Source organism: Bolinopsis microptera, chromosome 2 (assembly GCF_026151205.1).
Source record: "Bolinopsis microptera isolate Bmic1 chromosome 2, MBARI_Bmic_1.0, whole genome shotgun sequence".
NCBI lineage: Eukaryota > Metazoa > Ctenophora > Tentaculata > Lobata > Bolinopsidae > Bolinopsis > Bolinopsis microptera.
Window position 1 is genome coordinate 12,073,643 of NC_087073.1, and position 15,734 is coordinate 12,089,376.

General features: G+C 38.3%; 1 protein-coding gene across 1 annotated transcript; it reads left to right on the forward strand.

The window, feature by feature from the left end:
* The first annotated feature begins 1,058 nt into the window (after positions 1–1,058).
* LOC134826794 (uncharacterized) lies at positions 1,059–3,129 on the forward strand. Its single transcript, XM_063839293.1, has 2 exons — positions 1,059–2,234; positions 2,356–3,129. Exons 1-2 carry the CDS (start codon positions 1,059–1,061, stop codon positions 3,127–3,129), a joined length of 1,950 nt encoding a protein of 649 aa, XP_063695363.1.
* The last annotated feature ends 12,605 nt before the right edge of the window (positions 3,130–15,734 follow it).

Consider the following 15,734-nt stretch of genomic DNA (forward strand, 5'->3'; position numbering starts at 1 on the left):
ATTGTATAGCTATAAGGTTAGACACCCTCGAAAATGAATAAACCAATACAATAAACTAAATGTAAAAAGAATGGTAGACATTTTTGAAAACCAGGGTTTTTTCAAAACAACAAGTGGTTCAGGCCCTCACCCATCAAACACTCCACGACCTTTTATGATCTCCAAACCACTTATGGTGGCAAAGTTCTGGCACCTCTGTAACCCCTGATAGAGATGATATAAGTTCTGAGCAGTAGGGCCTGGAAGACTGGAAAGACTGGAAACTGGGCTGTGTCCAGGCTAAATACATAATACATAAATCCCGAGGAGCTCAATCACAAAACGTCATTGATTCCTAAACTCTTGGCTCACAAGGGGCTCGGAGACTCATAAATCTTTACTGTGGATTGCACAGTAGTTAAAGAGGTGTAGGCTGTTACCCTCCAAACCTGTTCTACTACGACCCAGTCAGACTGGACCACGCTCTGTTAGATAGGATACAGCTCCCTGTGCCAGGGTAACCGGTAGTCAGAGGGAGAGTTAGCCCTCGTCAAAGCGGAAATTTCTGTTTCACGCTCTAACTCCCTTACGCTTTAGGTCATAAGCTTAAGTCCTGCATAGAGCAGGTGAAGATCGGGTAGAGTAAAGTTGAGTGCTAGTGATACAGCCTGATAAACGTTATTTTCATGTGGTTAACGTTTACATGTTCGAGTTGGTAAAATTTTCCTGCGGTTTTCCCCAATGTTCCGGTGGCGTGGCATTGGGATTAGTGACCATTTGCCACAGTGAAGGGGACTTCACTGGGTCACTTAGCCTTTTGAAAAACAAATATGGTTACAACCAAAAGCACTAGGGTTCAAGCCCCTACCAGGCCTATCGAGGATCAGTACAGTTATTACTCGGTTGTCCTAAACCCACATAGTGGACGGGCAGCTGATGATGTGTTTATGAATCCTAGAAAGCCAACAGAAAACATCAAAAAACAAAAAAATAGTGGAGGAGTAGTTAGTTGTACAAAGAAGAGTATCATTGGGACTCTTAATGTCCGTACTGTGAGGGAGTTTTCTAAACGGCTTGAAATGGTTAATCTTTTCTTGCGCAGTCAGATATCTGTCCTTGCAATACAAGAACACCGAGTTGTGCATGATGAAGAAGTCAAGATAGAGAGGCACAAGAAGGGAGTCCACCTAATAACAACTTCAGCATGGAGAAACAGAGCACAAGCGTCTACAGGAGGAGTGGGATTCCTGCTGACTAAACAAGCCTTTAATGCAGTTAGTCTTATCAAGACCTATAGTAAGCGCTGCATGCTTGTGTCGTTGGACGGAAACCCAAGATTAACCATAATCTCTGTGTATAGTCCAACGGAATCCGCAACTGTCGAAGAAGCCGAAGAGTTTCACGACTGCTTGAGAGCAGCAGTAAGGGAGGTCCCCTCTCATCATCTACTACTTGTGATAGGAGATCTTAATGCTCACCTCAGCAAGTTGAATGGTGAAGATACGGGATGGTACTGGCATCAAGTGACCAATCGTAATGGTCATCTGCTCAGGGATACACTGCTGGAGGGAGAGTTAGAGGCGACGAATCATCGTTTTCAGAAGAGTCCTGGTAAGCAGTGGACTCACCTCTCAGATGGAGTACTAACTAGGAGCCAGATTGACTATGTCCTGGTACGGAAGAAGTGGAGGAGCTCAATAAAGAACACCGAGCCATGCAACTCTTTCAATTCCCTGGGCTCTGACCATCGGGCAGTACTCTCAACTGTAAAGCTCAGTCTTCGAAAGAGCATAAGTCCACCACGGGTCACACGTTACGACTTCAGTCGTCTCAAAACTGATCAAGAGTTACAGATCAAGTATGGAGTTGAAGTTAGAAATAGGTATAGTGCACTCTTGAGTGAGGTGCAACTAGATCTAGGTCCTACTAATGACGTCACCACTAAGTATGGGAAGTTTATTGAAGCAGTGAAGTATGCAAATAGGAAGCATCTTCCGCATAAACCTAAGAAGCGGTATGACGATCCTGCCAACGACCCAAGAGTAGAGGAAGCCAGAAGCAAATTGTTTGCTACCAAGGAGACCTACCATCTGGATCCTTGTGAAGACAACAGACAGACAGTTGCCGAGGAGAAAGACACTCTCTCTGCATGCTACCGTACTGTGGAGGAAGAGCTGCTTAAACAGAAAATAAGTAAAGCTGAAAACGCAGCCGATAGATGCAAGAACAAAGAGAGCCGGAATCTTGTTAATGAGGTCAGTGGGAGAAAGAAGAAGCCATGTGGTCTTGTAGATTATGAGGGTGTCCCTAGAGGGTACTAGGGACTTTGGGTTTACTCTACACCCTAGAAGAAGCCGTCGCTATCCGGCTGTCAAGGTCACTGATGCGGACTTTGCTGACGACCTTGCTCTTATAACAGATAGTGTTGCGGAGGCACAAGATTTCCTCAGGAGTCTGGAACTGGCGGCCAACTCAGTTGGACTCCACCTCAACGAGGGGAAAACTAAGTACATGGGAATCAACATAAGAGATGATGATAACCCGACTCTGGTTGCTGGGAGTGGGAAGAACATTGAGAAAGTCGATGACTTCGTATATTTGGGTAGTAGAATGAAGAGTTCGGAGAAGGACTTCGAAGTGAGGAAAGCTAAGGCATGGGGAGCGTGTCACCAGATGAAGCTTGTATGGAAGTCAGATATGCGTAGAGATCTCAAGATACGACTGTTCCTGGCTACAGTCGAGTCCATCCTTCTATATGGCTCTGAAACATGGACTGTCAGCCAGACCCTCGCAAAACGTATTGATGGATGTTATACGAGAATGCTGGGGATGGCACTGAACATTGACTGGAAAGAGCGGCAGACTAACGCCAAGGTGTATGGACACCTCATCAGAGCATCTGATAAGATAGCTGCACGGAGGATGAGACTCGCAGGTCATTTAGCCAGACATGAAGAACTATTGAGTCATCAACTTCTCTTCTGGGAACCCCTTCAAGGACATCGTCGAAGGGGAAGACCACATCTCACATACATTGACATCCTTCGGAAGGACACGGGGCTTGACGACATCAAAGAGATTAACAAACTCATGCTGGATAGACAGATTTGGAAGAAGACTATTTCTGTTCGGACGCTGAAGCCGCCCTAAGACATAAGTAAGTCAAGTCAGTAGGGCCTGTCGTAATATCATGGATCGCTTAGGTTCCACCAGGATCTGGTAGTCCTCATAATTCTGTGGCCTCTATGTATCGTCATCTCGCACAACTCTGAAAAACCGTTGTGAGTTTGGCATGTGAAAATTTGCAGCCTTCCAGACATCAATTGGGTTTATGCGGTGTCGCACGTCACCTCATGACCTCAAGATCGGGTGACAGGTGGCTGAACAGGCCAGAACCCAATTGATTGGGTCTGAGGTCACGTGATCAATGATTAATGATTATGAGCCTGAGGTCACGTGACTATGACGTCACCAGAGCTTGCTCTCCGAACTCGAGCTACTCGATCAGGCCTTATATGGAATAATATAGTGTATCGTGTGATATTGCTGTATCACCTTCTGAAACCCAGCAGGCAGCTAGGCCAGAGATTTGAAAATAGAAGGATTTTTGTTAATGAATATCGGAGCGAAAATCATGTAACCCTATGTTTTAGAGGACGCCGAACACGATAAAACTAGTTATAATTATCATACTCAAGGGCAAATTGCTTAAAAATGCACTTGAATGTCATAGATGTTATTATAAGCTAAGCGCCTGAGGGGCTTATTGGGTGGCACCAGTCTCTCTGCCGAATTCAGTTATTGTAAACAACGATGCCACTAATTCTCAGCTAATAATCGGGCTTATGAAGGAAAGATCTCAAGTTTAGAAGACGAAAGAAATTTATCCAAATATTTTCTTGAGATTAACGAATATGGATTTTAACCAATATCGAAAAGGACTACCAAGGATTGTATCGGGACTTTTATATCGGTATTTCAAGTCTTCATAGCGGTTTTAGGATGAACTAACGGTATTTTAGGATTGTGTTAGGGCTACTTACGGATAGGTTGACCCTCCTGTTATGAGAATGGTCCCCTTCCGTTGTACACTACACATTACCTTCTGCCTCAAATTTAAAGTTAACCTTACCTTTTACCTAGCATATTTAGTTAATATTACCTTGTATCTTACAATTAGAGTTAACCTTACCTTTTACCTAGCATATAAAATATTTAGTTAATACTATCTTGTATCTTATAATTAGAGTTAAGTTATCATAATTGAATTTGTTTTGACTTGCTGAATTTTAGCACTCGGTAATTTATTAAGCTTGTTTCGCCAAAATAACACTTATATTGATGATTAGGAAATAGGAAAACAAATTTTAGGAAAACAAATTTAAATTTTGGTATTTACTAATAACAATCAAAACATATCATATCATAAAAATAAAGCTGCGCGTTGGTTGACTGCCTCAGTAAGGTGAATAATTTAAGCTTGAAGGTGCCCCGCGCATTTACAGAACCTCATGCGGCGATCACATGATCACGAGGACCTATGAGCGCCAAATTTAATTTAAAGTTTCTAGAAATCATACATCACTACGAGTTACGTACTCATGCTTTTGAATTATGGGAGTGCGGATTGTCAGGTATTTCATTCATTCATGCTTAATCGGTTTAAAGCTGTATATTTAGAACTCACTATTGTTAAAACTATGAAGGCAGAACGTAGATAATGGACAATATACCGACGACAATACCAAGAACCGGAGTGCTGCATTGACTTTTCCGGATCCGTTTTTACCGAAGGCTTATCCACCAGTTACTCATGCTGCATGTATAGTCTGATAATATTTTGTTTTATCTCTAGCAAGCATTCTGTAAATTGGAGTGTCACATTTATTATAGAGGAGCCAGCCAACCTCCGCATTATATCATTTGTGTGCCAAGTTCGTTTATAAAATCTAATCATTATATAACAAAATTGATCCAATAATCTAAAATGAACGGTATATCATAGCTCATCGTTATTAAAATCCGAATGGATGAATTAATCAGGTAATGTTCCCTTTCAACACAACTAAACAACAAACAAATGCTTGCTCACCAGTGGTGACGCAATCGTAGGGGCATGCAGTTGGTTCAGATAACTCTCACCCCGACAACGGCGTCGAGAAATTATCAAATTATGCATTTGCGCCATACTGGATTGATCCGCTCAGATGACTAATATGCTATATTAATGAATTAGAGTAAATTGTAACCCGATGGAAACCTGTGTAACAGTCGTCAAGCACCAAAAACTGGTTGTTATGCCTGTAATTAATTAACACATAACTGGCGTCGCGCGCGCAAAATAAACTCCTTTTATAAACCCCATAATTATAGGGGAGTGGTCTATATTGCGAAGGAGCAGATTTTTGTCGTCAACGCAGGTCCATCGGGCCACCTCATATATCCGACTCTTACTAATTCTAGGTAGTGCGCCATCGACAGTGAGCCGCGCGTGCCGACAGTAGGATGGTTTTTTAGCGCTAATTTCGGCCAGCACAATTTTCTTCAAACAAATAAATATTAAGTATCTTTCCCGACCTCCGATTGCAACAAAAATTGGTAAGCTTACTCATATTTATCGACAGTTAACTTTCTTTCACTACGACATACTTAACTTTGTCACACAGTATCACATTTTCATTAGACACCTACATTTTGAGAATCATTTAATTTTCGAATGGAATTTTACCGAATTAAAACCGAGTGTGTGTGTTTGAACGATTTGTACAACATTTCTGTAATGTTTCAAATTATATTCAAATGTTCTAAAAATGTTCGCATTTTAGACTTACAAGGAAAGTGTCCGAAAAGTTTAAAGCATATCCAACCATCAGACATTATGTTACAGCTAAAAGTAGCGTATTTGGCCCCATTTTGATCACTATATCAACTCCGATATCCACCAAATTTTTCGGACAGTTGTGAAAGCCCTATTGGAAGGTCGTCGCCAATTTTCAGAATGATCTCATTCAAGGAACTGAAGATATATCCAAATAATACGACAAAAATCAACGAATTTGGTCAAATTTGGTCAAATTACGCGACTTTTACAGCTAATTTTGCTCCAAAAGCCGCGCACCATCAAATATGGCACCTAGGCGAAACTCACTGATCTTTCCAAAAAGGTATGACAAATTTGGTATTGTGAAAATTCTCACAGTCTCTAGAAACAATGGTACAAAAAATTTTAAAATCCGAGCAAGTTTATTTTTATGGTGCACCCCCTACTAATTCGCTCGCCCAAACATTTCACGTGACTTTGGTTTTTATGGTTTTGCAGCCGTACAAAACGGTTTTACATATACTCTAATGCCAACCCTAACCCTAACCCCGAAGCTATCCATAACCCTTACCACAACCCTAACCCTAACCGGAGCCCTAAACAATCGAATTCATGTTTTACTAGCCTGTCACGTGACCAAAACAGTTTTTTGCTCATAACTCTCCAGGGAAGCATTTTTACCCTACGTCATGGTGGGTGATTCGGAAAAAATACACCGATCCAGATTAAATTCATACCCCAAACAGCCTTTTCACAAGAATTTGCTTAAAATTTGGGCGAGCGATTTAGCAGGAGCGCATATATCCAGACCCGATTACTTATTCCCTACGATCTTTTTGCCTTCAGCAAGAGTAGGGGAAAAATATGACCTCCTCGAATATTTTGAAATGGCCACAACCCATTTAAATATTTTAGTTTCTCTTATTCCGTCACATCTTACTATACATTTCTAACAGAGTAATCGAATAGTATCAATTAAACCAATTCAGTATCAACAAACCACGATAAGCTTTGTAGAAGATAAGAAGTATGCCACAAATAGAGCCGCCTTTAGAGGATTTAAAAGCATATGATAAAAACGATAGGAAATAGTATGAATGAGAATACATGAAAACATAGTTAGTAATTAAATTACACATCAAAAAATAACCAAATAGGTTGAAAACTGAAAAGGAGTTTCGAAATGCAACAATAACACTAAAAAACAACCTAGGTATTATTGTGAAAATATGACAGAATTTGCTTTAGCGCTCGATTTTCATACCACGGTGTAAATTTTCGAAAATATGCGCGGCGCAACTAAAATTTCCATAAAAAATGAATTTTTTGGTCGAAATTATATATAATATATCTAAATTAGTTATTATTACAGAAGATATATGTTTAAAAATTTCCAAAATATAATACATCTAAATTTTGATCACTTTTTGGATTTTTACCCGGAGAAAAATTGCCATACGTTGTATGACCCGCCGCGCACGAGTGCGCGGCCCCCCCCCCCCATATCGTCACTATAGTGAAACGACCATGGGGGTCACAACATGATACAAAAGAAAAATAGAGGGATTTGTGTTATTTTTATACCATCATGTTTTAACTATCTCCATGCAAATTTTACCGACATTCCAAGAAAATTAACTTGCTTAAAATATTAAAAAACGTGGTTTTTTGGCCTATTTTTTGGTCCAAAATCGTTTTGAATCATTTTGAAACTACTTTTAATCGATTCTACGGTCAAAAAAACTTTTACTTCTAGTAACAAGAACACTGTGACAGTTTTAGGTTTTAAAATTAAATTAGAAGGATATAAGATAGATATGATTTCTAAAAGTATTACAAATGATTGCTTTTTTGGAATGTTTTTAATGAAGTTTTAGTAAGAATTGAAGGAGCCAGTTATATTATGTCAGTAATAAAGAGAAACATAACAATTATTTTTGGTTCCATACTTATGTGGCAAAGAAGCGTTTTATAAATCTTTATTCCACTGGGAAGTTTTTAAAATAGGATAATGTTTTTGATGAAATTGTTTTTAAATATGGTATTTGATAATTAATTATTGTTGGTGGGGAAATATTTATTATATATTTTTTCACACAGTGCGATGATAGTTTGTAGACATGTGTGATAATGTGATGTCATAAATTTTACTTTACTTACTTTACTTTTACTTTAACAAGTAAGGTGTGTCTTGTAGCGCAATGCGCTACTGTGCCGCGCCGAGATGAATTAACATCGTCAATTAAGGTGTGTCTGGGGTGGCCCTAACGTATTTTATTTAGCATAAATAAGTTTTTTATTTAGCATAAAATGCCCGAGCTCTTATATTTATCTTTAGTTAATGGTTAACTTTCTGTGATTGGACTCGGTATTTTCGTCCCGGACGAGTGGGACGATGCTTGCTCGCCAGTTAATCTATACTGTAGATAACATTAATTTCTACAAACCGTAGAATATTAAATATAAAATGTGTCCAGCAATTAATGCATAATTTGATTATTTCTCGCGACGCCGTCGTCGGGGTAAAAGTTATCCGAACCAACTGCATTCCCCTACTATACGATTGCGTCACCACTGGTGAGCAAGCATTTGTTTGTTGTTTAGTTGTATTGTGTTGAAAGGGAACATTACTTGATTAATTCATCCATTCGGATTTTAATAACGATGAGCTATGATATGATAAACCGTTCATTTTAGATTATTGGATAAATTTTATTATATGATAAGATTTTATAAACGAACTTGGCACACAAAATGCGGAGGTTGGCTGGCTCTTTTATAATAAATATAATAAATACGACACTCCAATTTACAGAATGCTTGCTATATGAATAAAACAAATAAATATTATCAGACTGTACATGCAAAAAATTAGATATGACCTTGAGATGCTACAATCTAGTTTAAACCATTCAATCTAGGTAAAGTATAGGTATAAATATAATATTAATCATAAGCTAAAATGTACTAATCTTTGTATTCTAAATGGGGAAAAAGAAGAAACATTGGCAGTCAGTCGAGAAAATTGTCAGTCAGGCTATATGGCAGCTTTGTAGATGTTGTGACTATGCTAGTAGTGGTCCCAGGCTTGCGACTGGAATTGAGGTGTTAAATCGATTTAATGGTATACCAACGATCCACCTCCCGCTTGTTGTTTGGTACTTAGCATTAATAGTGTTAGCTGTAGCCATTTATAGCAAGAATCTTAAAACTAAAGGGGATTACAAGGAAAAGAGGAAGGAAAAAGAATAACGGAACAAACAATTAATTAAAGTATTTATAGGAGCATTAGATATTGTAATTAACATTGCTTATATTCTTACATATTATAACCAACATTGCTTATATTCTTACATATTATAACCAACATTGCTTATATTCTACATATTATAACCAACATTGCTTATATTCTGCCTTGTAAACAAAGAGCAAATCTTCTTAATGCCTTCTTCCTGTCCTAAAACTAAAACTTCATCCTATTAAAGTAAAGGCCAGTTGTTACCACAAGCTATTATACCGTCCCTCTCAAAAACATGCCTCAGCCTCCATCAAAAACAATTTTAGTTTTCAGTCCTTCTAGTTTCCAAAAATCTACCGAGCTAGTGTTCTGGTGTGCACAAAAGCCCCTAAGCCCGTGCATTCCTTGCCCCGCTAGCTGCCAGTCCTTGACAAACTTCCAATAGCAAAGATCAACTAGTCATTTACAAATTGAGCACTATACAATTTTAATTGTTTTAAATATTTGACTTTGTAAAATGAGCTAAAACATTGATTTATTAGTTTCATTGATTTATTAGTTTCATTGAATTACAAGCTTCAATAATAAATCACTGACTAAAACTTCTAATTAAAATGACACTTGGTACGCTCGCCCATTTTCACTGGTCAGTCTGAACTTCGGTTTAGCACGTTGTACACTTATTCACCTAAGTTTCAGAATTTGTTCAGTTTAGCAGAGTTAGTACCCGTGTTTCAATAAATCAAAAGATATCAGGGGAGTTCTTTAATAATGTTATGGTCATCTAGAATACCGAACTTCCTGAAAACTTTATCATATTTCCTCAGACAACGTTTAATGCCTTTAATCAGTCTATCACGGCTATATCCTCTATCAATTAGAATTTTGAATATTTTGTGAAGATGGGAGGTAAAGATATCCAATCTAGTGCAAACATTACCATATCTAAGAACTTGACTTGAAAAAACGTTGTAGCCAACCTCGGTTGGGATGTTACTGTGAGGAAATGTAAGGGATACAACATGAAAATTAAAATCATCAGTTTTGTTATACACTGATATTTCTAGTCCTTCTGTGGAAATATTAATATTTAAATCAAGGTAGTTAATGATTTTATTATTGGAACCAGCTCGCTCCATCTCCAATGAATTAGGATAAATATCTTTAATCAATTGATGAAAGTAACGGCCAGGTAGCGCAGTTGGTTAGAACGCCTGTCTTACAATCGTTAGGTTGCGAGTTCGAAACCCACTGACTGCCTGGTCGTGGGGTGAGCGTCGTCGACGTTCAGCTAAGGATCATGAGTGGTCTATGCAGCCCCCCGGTCTACTCAGCCGAATACCTTAGTACACAATATTTATACATCACAATATTTATACGAATTTCGATTTTTCGTATAAAATTTATGTCGTATAAAATTTATGGGTTATAAATTTTGTGTCGTATAAATTTTCCATTCTCAAAGAAGAAAAACTCTATATTTATAGTAAAATACAACATTGATGATAGAGTAATAAATTGGAAATTAGTTACTGGACACCGATAAATCGACCATGTTTATATCGCCTTCAGCTTCATCATCACTCTCAGAGTCTGACTCCTTTTCAGGCATGTTGATACTTCTTAGAATATCAGATGAATCGTCCTTCTCATTATCGAGAGCACTGTATCGTTTCTCGATGCTGCTTTTCAGGAATGAAAGGTATTCTTCATTTGTCCAGGAGGCGGTAACAAGACATCTGACCTCCAAACCTCCTTGAGTCAGAGGTGACCTATAGGCTTTCGTGTCCTTGATTGCCACACTGAACGAACAGCCTCTCGCAAGAGAATAGAAGACAAATCTTGAGATTTCAATTGGCACATGGCCCACACATACAGGCCCCAGATTTGTTTTGAACTTTCCCATAACAGCTACAGCGCAAGGGTCATACTGATTATTCGTCTCCTGAACAAAATAAATCTTATCCGTTTCTGAAGGTGTCCAGTGTTTCTGATAGAAATGGAACCCTCTAATCCCCATTTCAAAACTGAATTCAAAAGACATTCTGACGATAACCAGTAACTACGGACTAGGACAAATAACTGTGAAATTTTGTGTGTGAACTACCTACCTATACGATTCAACATTGGGAATGGGACATGGAAACCTGGACACCAGCCAAGTATAATTTACACATTGTGACGAGAATATTTTTAACAGCAGAGAGTGGATTCTTCTTTTCCCCTGGACTCTCCCTGTCATGGCCATATCTCTGCCCGCTTTTTGCAAGTCCTTAGTCCTGTAGACCACACTACATTCTTTCTTTCTTTCTGGGAGCGGATATCGCATCGTGAGAGCACCCAACCCCCTTTATTTTGATCCTTTTAGCACCTTTTTATAAGGTGACATGTAGACTGATACACCATACTGGCCACTTCTGAGCTACGTTAGCACATTTCGATGTGTCTAGTGTTCGTGTACCTAGCCCGGATTGTTGTATCGTGTTTTTTACAATCTTAGCCGAGTTTAGACATCCATTAATTCCTAACTCTTAATTTTTCTGCTATCTTTATAGTTTAATATTAGTTTTATATTAGTTTATAGGCTGCATTATTACCGATCGAAATAATGTATTTTAAGATCTATTTTCCTACAATGTACTATTTAGGGTACTGTAACCAGGATGTTTCGAAGTTATTAACATTACCCAACATGTTCAACCCTTGTGGAATCGGTCTGGACTACATATTTCATTATCATTGCCTTAAGTTCTTTAACATTAACCTGCCTTAGCTGTTAAACGTGCTCAAGTAACCCTTATGCGTTAACCGTGCCTTGGTAGATCACCGAAAAGCCCCCGACTCTCATGCCTAGTTGAATCTACTATTATTTACTGTTTGTGCAAGAATCTTGTCAGTATAATATAGACTCCTCGTTACGATGTTTTATTTCATACTTTTCACCCGTAGGATTACCGATTAAGGAAGGTTACTAGACCAGGCTCAGCATTATGTCTCTTCACCGATTCTTTCAACGAGAAAAAGATCTCCGTATCACAGCAGCTAATGTAGGCGTCGACAGTCTTCCCAAGCCTGCAACAACTGGTTTAACAGACAAACAGCATGACACAGTAGCGGATACCCTATCAACATCACAGAGCCAAAAGATTAAACGGATTTCATACTCCCCGAAAGACCGTGCTATTATTGGACGATATGCGACAACAAATGGCAATATGGCTACTGTGCGCCATTTTAAGTTGAAATACCCTAACCTCAATGAATGTACGGTCAGAAAGTATAAAAAGGAATATCTGGATAAATCGAAAAATGGTGCTGATGGTGGTATAGAAATATTGCCAACAAAGAAGAGGGGCCGCAAGCTGCTAATACCTGAAAAACTTGATAAGGATCTAAGAACGTATTTCAATGAAACAAGAAATTCAATGAAACAAGAAATTTAATTTTAGCACATTTTACAGAATAAAAAGATGTAAAACAATTCATAAAATATAATGCCCATTTGGTGTATGACTTTTTGTCCTTGACTGCTAGTTTGGGTTTGGAAGGACAGGTAACTAATGGGGCAAGGAATGCGCGTGCCTGAGAGCTTTTGCACACACCGAAACGCTAGTTCAGTAAGGTTTTTAGAGACAAGGCTCATATAAGGACTAGAAGAAATTTTTTAGTAGACATTAGGGGTTCTGTTTATAATAGTTGTTACTATAGGTTGCAGTCTTGTTGTGACAAAAAGTCTACACTGAAACATACTTTAGTTTATATTGTGTAGTACAAGGATATAAAATGCAGCTTCATGGTGGATATTGGAGAGCTAGCGAAAGATTATGGCCTTTGTGTCAATGGTTATAATAAGCTATAAATATCTTAAACTATACAGTGCTAATTAAAATTTCTTTATAACTTCATTCTCAGATTAAATTTAATAAATTCAAAAACATACATTTATTTTATTAAAACTTTCTCACACATACTTTACTCACAGGACAAGACTTGGAAAACAGTAGCCTAGGGAATTTAATTGAGATGTGTGTGACCAGCCAGTTATGATGTTTGGAAAATAACATTTGTGCAGTCAAAATCTTTTATGGTCCAATCAAGCAGGGCGTGGTTATGTTGATTGGCTAATAGCGCACGTTTTAGCTTTCCTCGCAAGCACATTACACTAGTAGTGAAGTCAGTCATTCTGAACTTTGGGGTTAAAATGTTAAAAATTTTGGTTGATCTAGTGTTGTGGTTGTCAGGTGGGTCTGCCTGACAGATTAGTAGGCAGGGTTTCCTTGACGAACATGTGTAACCCTCATGTAAGGATATTGGAGCACGGGATTTCATTATCTTGTAGAGCTCCAGGTAACTGTGGTATGTATAGAGATTTTGTATAGCTAGAATATTATTATGCTTGAATATAGGTTTGGTGTGCTCTTTTATGAAAAATTTTTTGTCAAGTTTCTGGTGTCCTATAGGCCTAGTACGTGCACAAGTCTTAAACTTATCAAGGTACGCCAGCCTATCACCAAATAGTACTCTGAGACAGTACTTCTGAGCAGTAAATATTGAGCTTATACGTTGCTTAGCTGCCCCACCCCATACAGATATACAGTAAGAAAGATGTGATTCGAACAGGGTATAGTATAATTGTTGATGTAGAAATTCTGGAAGGGAGCAGCGAAGTCTACATAAAGTGGATGTGGAGTGATTTAGATTTCGCTTAAGAGCTTTAATGTGATCTTCCCATGATAGGTTCTCGTCAATTATAACACCCAGAAATTTTGCGGATGAAACCTTTTTGATTGGAAAGTTGTCTATAGTTAGTGCAACTTCAGGGTGTGATAAAATCTCTGACTTAGAACCTGCCATGGTGGGTTTGAAGTGTATGTAGCAGCACTTGGACATGTTTATATGTAATTTATTCGCTCTCATATAAGATTGTAATGATGACAAAAGCTCATTTCCTCGTTCATATGCCTCACGTTTTGTTTTGCCGACAACAAATATATTGGTATCATCAGCAAAGGTAACAAATGATCCTAGTTTAGAACTGTTTGTGATGTCGTTCATATAAAGAAGAAATAGGAGAGGTCCAAGAATTGAACCCTGTGGGACACCAAATTGAATAGATAGGGTATCTGATTTTTCTCCTACAACTTCGGTGTACTGTTGTCTGTTTGTCAAGTAGCTTTTTATGAGGTTATTTGCAACTCCTCTCACTCCACATCCCTCTAATTTTATGAGAAGTGTTGAATGGTCGATGGTGTCAAAAGCTTTGCTTAGGTCAATGAATATTCCTAAAACATGATTCTTAAGTTTAAGAGATTTCGTAATTAAATCTACAGAGTAATTAACTGCATGAGATGTAGAGTGAGATTTCCTAAATCCAAACTGTGTCTTCGATATAACTCCCTGGGAGCTAACAAATCCGTATATTCTAGAATATATGAGCTTTTCAAAGATCTTACCGAAGACGGACAGTGTGGAGATAGGACGGTAGTTCTCTATTTCTTCTGGGTTACCTTTCTTATATACAGGTGTGATTTTACCAGTTTTTAGGACATCAGGAAATATACCTTGGGTCATAAGGATATTGAAGTAATTCGACAATACAGGTGCAATTACATGAGATGACTTTTTTACTACACTTATGGGGATGTCACTGGCTTTACCATTTTCGAACTCGCTTATGATTTTCAATATTTCGTTCGAGGAGCAATCTTCTAGCCTAATATTTTTTTCATTTCTTGGGTTCAGGAAGTCATAGAAAGTTTTCATGGGTAATATAGGCAGGCCATTAGATAGATTATTCAGTGTCTCATTCAGCTTTGGTGCAATAGAGACAAACCAAGCATTGAATCCATTAGCAATTGCTCTTCTATCAACTATTCTTTGGTTATCAATGATAAATGGGGGCTTGGTTTGCCTCTTCTTTTTGCCCCTGAGTTCGTTAATAATTTGCCAGGTTTTCTTGCTGTTTTCACAGTTGTTTAGAATTTCGTTACAGTAATGCCAACGTTTGGCAGCTTTAATGATAGCTTTGAGCATCCTACGATAATCACTAAATACTTGGTAGAGCAAGATATTACCACCAGGGTTCTTATTAGTAACGGTGTCAGACCACTCCTTACGCAGTTCATGCTTTCTTTCTACAGACTGGATGATACTGTCTGTAATCCATGGATTAAGTTTGGGAGTTCTTTTTGTCACTTTTGGTACCTTCAGTTTGCAGTGTTTGTCAAGTGTCTGGTCAAAACATGCCGTAAACTCATCAAATTTTATTGAAGGAGTGAGCTGGTTTACCTTCACCTCAAGTTCAGTTATAAAGCTTTTTAATTTGGAACTCGAGTAATCATAATAGCGGACATGTTTCTGAGGCTCTGTATTGCGAGGGGTCTCTACTGAAGTGAAGGCAAATATAGGGGCATGCTCACCAAGCCGTTCCTCAATAACACCTGATAAGACTATATTCTCAATTTTATTTGTTAAAATGTTATCGATGCAGGAACTTTTACAGTGTTGACGAAAATGTGTTGCAATGGAGATAGTAGGGTAAAAGCCATTTCTGTATAATGTATCCTCAAAGAGCTGGGAACTGGTAGAAATATTAAGTATGTTTGAGTTAAAGTCTCCCAACAAATTGACAGTTTTCCCATTTAGCTGCTTTGCAAGTAATTCCAGGGTTTCACAAAAGCTATCAAAGCAGCCATT